At 33.3% G+C, this 6423-nt stretch overlaps 1 protein-coding gene across 1 annotated transcript; it reads left to right on the forward strand.

Moving 5' to 3' along the window:
* Positions 1-467: 467 nt before the first annotated feature.
* On the forward strand, positions 468-5093 carry ING2 (PHD finger protein-like protein). Its single transcript, XM_068616291.1, has 7 exons — positions 468-678; positions 776-847; positions 1110-1324; positions 2766-2829; positions 3639-3895; positions 4031-4069; positions 4667-5093. The coding sequence occupies exons 1-7, from the start codon at positions 633-635 to the stop codon at positions 4778-4780; spliced, it is 807 nt and encodes a 268-aa protein (XP_068472392.1). The 5' UTR covers positions 468-632; the 3' UTR covers positions 4781-5093.
* Positions 5094-6423: the final 1330 nt, after the last annotated feature.

The raw sequence follows: 6423 nt of genomic DNA on the forward strand, positions 1-6423 counted from the left end.
ATCATTTACAACATTCATCTCCACTGTTTCTAATCATTACTTTATAATATAGGTTAGGTTAAAGTTTTCTTATTGCATTATTGAATAATATTTTTATCTTTATCCACAATTTCATCTCATATTTCAATCCAATTTGTACTAATTAGTAATTGAGAATGTAATCAAACATAATCCACTATTATTAAGACTCGTCTCTTTTCATGCAAAATCTTCAATGTGATATTTCTCTATTCACATATCTTCTTAAGACTAAATTAATGGATCTTAACAAAAATGTTAAGGAGAAAAATAAAAAATTAAGTATTACACTCTTAACTAAAAATAATTAATTGTCAACTAAACAAGAGATGTTAAAATATCATATTTTTATATTTCACGAAAAATATTTCACTTCTTTTATTTTCCATTTTCTTAAAACACGAGAGGGAAAGAAAATCCAAACAAAACCCCGCCTTAACAACCAACGACTGTCATTGTGCTGATCCGCTCCTTTCGTTTGCTTTGAGGATTATAAAAACACGCAACCCGATACGACAGCGTTTCGAATCTTTCTGTCTGAACAAGCAATTTTCTTCTGAGACTCGCAATCGGAAGCCCTAACCCTCACCACTTGCGATAATCATTCCCTCAAAATGGCAATTGCACGCACCGGAGTCTATGTAGATGACTATTTGGAGTGTAATTGCCTTTTGTTTCTCTCTCCTTTTACTATTACCCCTATTTTTCTTTGAGTTTCTTTTCAATTTCGTTGCTGAATTTTCCATTATTCCCACAGACGCCAGCACATTACCCGCTGAACTTCAGAGGTTGCTCAACACTGTTCGCGAACTCGATGAACGATCTCAATGTAATTGCTTTCTAGAATTTTTATTTTATATTTCATTTGTTGCTGTATACTCCTCTGCTCATTTTTATTTGTCTTTTAAGATTATTTTTTTATGTAGAAATCAGGAAGTATTATTTCTTAGCTTAATAAAATGTTTTATCCTTTGTTCATCTCTACACGTAAATTAATTAAAAAGTGAAACGTTTGATCTTACATCACTGAGTCTTTTAACTTACTTTTTTAACATTTATTAATTTAATTTTTGTTTGCGGTGTTATGGAAGCTATGATAAATCAAACCAGGCAGCAGACAAAGTACTGTATGGGGTTCCCATCACATGGCTCTAAGAAGGGTAATCACAGTTATAATAACAATTATGGGAATGAGGACGAAGATGTCGCTTTTGAGAAAATGCTAAAAGAAATTGAGGGTAATCAGGATAGTGCATTGAGTCTATGTACTGAGAAGGTTTTGTTGGCGCGACAAGCGTATGACCTGGTGAGCTTTTATTTTCTATTTCTATGATTGTTGTGCCTATAACTGGAGCTTTTATAGATTGGAATTTGGGAAAGAGAATCTAATGTGTACCGTATATTTTGCTAATGGACAAACCTGATACGGAATGATCAAATGATTAAATGGTGATGAAGCTTGACATCACGATTGAAGCAACGGAACAAGTGCTTTACATCTGGTGAATAAGATATTTTTTTAGAATGATATCTACAGAATAGAGAAGGCCTTAATGTACTTAGATTATAACATGTTTACCACAGAAAAGATTAATGTCATGCTTCTTTAAGAGGTAAAGCATGTCAGGAGATACAACTTATCAATGACAGGATTGTGCCATTTTGGCACTTGGTTCGGTTACATTTTACAAAAACCTTATATCTCGGCTAAAGTATAATAGAGTTCAACATTTTGCCAAATGATGGAGTTCCTCAATAATTGCCTCACTTAAATAGCACGCTATAGTGCCACCAAAGCAGTGTAGCAATGCAGAGCAGCCCTGGCCACTTTAAGGGTTGTCGTAGCAAAGCAGTTTAGTGTTGCAGACATAGCATACCGAAGATTGGATGGCACAGATGGATACCGGAGCGATGTGATGATTCCTAAATTATTTGGTTTAATAAACATGTTAAGACTTTAATGGGGTTTAATTTCCAAGAATGAAATCTTCTAATTTGTAATAGTTGTGGAATGATGGAGTTACTCAATAACGGTTAAAGTACACTTAAATAGCTAGTCATAGTGCTGCCAACTGATTTGGTAACTGTAATTTAAATTGAACACAGCTTTACCTGTACTCTTTATTTTTATTCAGTGTTCCAGTCTTTTCCCCTGATACTATTCATTGAGGATAAAATCACTGTGCTTCCTTCTGAATAAGTCTGATTATATTTCATTGAATGAAGAAGGTTAGAAGTACAATTCCAATGAACAAAGTATAATAAGTTTAATATTCTGGTATTAGATTATATTTCATCTAATCTAGTATGTTGTACTCATGGTAGCCAGAAATTCACTTTGAAGATGGTATCAAAGTCTATCCTAGCAAAGTTTATTAGATGTATCGTGTCACCCGTTATCAAATCACCCAAAAATATATAGTCTCTTGCTCTAGGTGTGAGGAAAGTATTGGAGATTCCACATTGACTAGAGATATGACCATTAAATATATAAGTGGGTGCAAACTTCGTCTTACAAACCGGTTTTGTAATGTTAAGCTTAAAGTCTACTTTCTAGTACTATGTTTTGATCCTATATTCACATTTACTATGGAAAAAGTTGCTTTGAATTGATTTTGATGTGCACTATACTTAATGATGACTGCACTTGTCTAGGAAACCATGTGGGTTTTTTTTTCTTTTGCCTCTTCTTGTGCATAGAATGAACATTGCTTCTTCTTACTCAATCATTCTTGTATCTGCTTTAGATAGATAGCCATGTTAAACGACTTGATGAGGATTTAAACAACTTTGCTGAAGATTTAAAGCAAGGTAAAATATTCTTGTAAATTTGCATTCTGATTTTTTTTTTCTATATGTACAACTTATATTTTCAAAATTAACCATAAAATTTATTATGATATTCAACTCCTACTCTTATATTAATTGTGGTTATAAGTTTTCCAGTAAAGAGACCAGGTGTAATAGTGCAATAAGCATGTCTATAAAAGAAGCAGTTATGCCTTCTCCCCATTACCCAATGAGATAGGACTAAAAGCAACAAGTTTATGTAATATTTCCCCAGAAGTACTTAGTATTTTGTTTCGGTTGATGCCAGTTAGAAAATATTTTAATTTTTGAGGTAAAAGAATGTGGGATAGTGCATAATTGGGGTACTTTTGGACTTGTATAAATATCCTGTTGTATATAGAAAGTGCCAAAAGAAGAGAATATTTTTTGGAAAGTTAGGGGATTTTAGAAAAGAACATTTCTGTGGTGTTGGATGTATCTAGACGGAAAGAAATTGTAGAATTTTATTGGTCGATTGTTGCTTCTTGAGTTCATCTGAGATCCAGATGTTCACTAAGTTCCTTTGTGGTATTCTTCTCATGATCCATTTTGGGGGTGGCTTTGGTAGATTTACAGAGAGTCTGTGGTATGCTGAGATACATTTTTTGTTTTTTTAAAGACAATTCACCTAGCATTCTTGGTATATTTGTTGAGGACTTCAACTCTTGCATTTATATGTGCTTTCTGTCTTTTAAATTTTTTTTTATCAAAACAAAATTGATTTTTTTGTATGTTATCAAGTCATGAGCTTACTTAACATTTTTTTCCTCTGCTGCATTTTATTCTATCAGAGGGTAAAATACCACCAGATGAACCAGCAATTCTGCCCCCATTGCCTATAGTCCCTAAAGCTGAAAAGCGCAAGCCTATATACATAACTCCTCAACCAAAGAGAATTGATTACAGGGATAGAGATTGGGATAGGGAGCGCGATAGGGACTTCGAGTTAATGCCTCCTCCAGGAAGTCATAAGAAAGAGTATGCTACCCCAATGGATGTTGATCAACCTATTGATCCAAATGAACCTACATACTGTGTTTGTCACCAGGTTCAGATTAATTGCTCATAATATATAACATAATTATAAAATCTCCATGTGAGCAATTATGCCATATTGTGATTTTTGTTTTTGCTTAAAATGTTGAAACAAGAATGCTAAGGCAGTTCTATTATGTTCATTCAGGTATCTTTCGGGGATATGATTGCTTGTGACAACGAAAACGTAAGTAGATTTTAGTTTTCTCTATCTTGTGCTATGTATGTTTACCTTCTTGTTTCCAGGGAAGTGGGGTTTGGCAGAATGCATATTGTATTTTGATTTCCCACATCAAATTCAATTACAATGCTCAAGATCTGGGCTCATAGAAAAATCGTGAAACTTAACATTTTGCAGGTTACTTAATATTTATTTTTTGTATTACTTTTGTTATATTTTTTTCCTATTTTGAGCATTTAGAGGGGCTTTGAACATAGTTCGGAGATATTTCTTTCTTCCCCCTCCCCCTACCCCCAATAAAAGAATTGTAGGATGGTGTTTGCGCCATACTCACTTGTATTAACTACTATATTGCATACATCTAGTAATTCTATAAATCATATCCATGTTGTAGCAAGAAACATGTAGATTTCTCCTACAATATTATAGATGAATGTTTATAGCTTTTAACTTTTAAGAAGAGCTTCTTTTCCTGGATTACTGCTTTTTAGTTTCTAATTGTTCACTTATCGTTTTATGATATTGTTCTTTTCCAATGATTGACTTTTTCGATTGTCCCCTTGGTTATTTGAACTCTGAGCTTTTCTCTGTTTTTGGTGATAGTGCCAAGGAGGTGAATGGTTCCACTATTCGTGTGTTGGGCTAACGCAGGAGACAAGGTTCAAGGGAAAGTGGTATTGTCCGACTTGCATATTACTCCCACAATGTCAACGATGAATCTTTACACGAACTAAACTACATTCATAAATGGCCATTGTTTCAAAAGAATCGTCACATTTTAGTGAATACATACTCAGGCCTTGTATAAAGTCCTCTAGGATTTGAGAGAAATGATTCTAGATTTTAATTTTGGAGAAAGTTAATTATGTGTGTAGTGCAGAATTATGTGTGATATCCAAATTGTTAAAAGCAACTGACTTGGAAAATCATGTCAAAAACGCATTTGCAACTATGCTGACACGAATTCTATCCATCTAGACAAAATTGGAGTCTCTCCTGTTTAATAAATGTCAACCATTGATTAAAATAATTGATAATTTTTTTGCCACGTATCTCATTATTTTTGTTTCTTGAGAAAACAGGGAAAAGAAAAGCCCCCAAATGGAAACGAGATAGACAAATTCCCCTATACCTTCGTCTGTAATTTGCTATTTTTTTATTAATTCCAATAAGACTGCTTCTTTCTACACTTCCATATCTTCTTGTGCCACCCCATACTCTGAAAATATCTTTTTGTCCTTTTTGTATTATCTCAATACATAATCTGAAATATGTTTTTGGATCCGAAAGTGTCCTTTAGATATATAAAATTCAGAAGTGTTTTTTAGATTTGAGATAAGCATATGAATTATGTAATCTAGATATATTCTAAATTACATAATCCAGAAGCTAATCTAAGACTTTCGAATTATGAAATCCGGAAGCTAATCACGCATTTGAAAAAAGATTTTTGTATTACATAATCCGAAAACTAATCAGACATATGAAAAAAAGGTCTCCAAATTTCATAATCCGGAAGTCAATCTTATGTATAGAAAAAAACTTTTGGATTATGTAATCCGGAAATTAATCACAAAAGGCTTTTGGATTACATAATCCAGAAGCTAATTACAAATATAGAAGAAAAAAAACTTTCAGATTATGTAATCTGGAATATTAAAGAAAAATATTTTTGGAATACAAAAACTTATGGGGGTTGCACAATGTGAACTTAACAAAACGAGTTTTGATAAGGGACACTACTTTTCTCCAAATGGAGAGGATTGTGTCCACAATTTTAATTCTAATTTTGAATGTATTTTGTATTGACTGGACCAAAAGGTAGAAAGGATGGGATCGAGAGGTAGAAAGGCCGGAAGGACATCAACATGTTAATGGTTAAAATAATATAAATAAACAATAGAATTAAATAACATTGTATATCAAAGTCCAATAAATAGGTATAAAACACCAAAAATATATTTAGTAACTACAAGGTGTGTGAAAAGAAAAAGTCCAATTAAGTTAAAGCCCAACAACAACCACTATAAATAGGTGATTTGTTTAACAAGAAAGTAGAGTGTTTTTATATGATAATTGAACAAACTGATTATGACTTTACCATCAGAGAATCTTGCAGGTACACACACCCACTCGAGAGCGATCCTAAACCTAGAAGCTAACAGTTGAACATGACCAAGTAACTGAGTGATAGCCCGCATCCAGTAACCATGAACCAGCCTAAGTCCACATAACAAAGTCCAATCCAGTAGATCCAGCAACCAAAAGCTCAAGACATCAGTGAGAGCTCGAGAGCCCGAGAAGAAAAGAAGAAGATTAATTGTGTTATAAGGCCTTGTAGTTACATTTTGACACCCACC

This window comes from Phaseolus vulgaris, chromosome 1 (genome assembly GCF_051622355.1).
Source record: "Phaseolus vulgaris cultivar YP4 chromosome 1, ASM5162235v1, whole genome shotgun sequence".
Taxonomy (NCBI): domain Eukaryota; kingdom Viridiplantae; phylum Streptophyta; class Magnoliopsida; order Fabales; family Fabaceae; genus Phaseolus; species Phaseolus vulgaris.

Bases quoted from the DNA above. Each gene is read 5' to 3' on its own strand.
- ING2 (XM_068616291.1), top strand. From the start codon at position 633: ATGGCAATTGCACGCACCGGAGTCTATGTAGATGACTATTTGGAGT. The intron at 679-775 runs GTAATTGCCTTT...TTATTCCCACAG, and splicing joins TGTAGATGACTATTTGGAGT to ACGCCAGCACATTACCCGCT. The intron at 4,070-4,666 runs GTAAGTAGATTT...TTTTGGTGATAG, and splicing joins TTGCTTGTGACAACGAAAAC to TGCCAAGGAGGTGAATGGTT.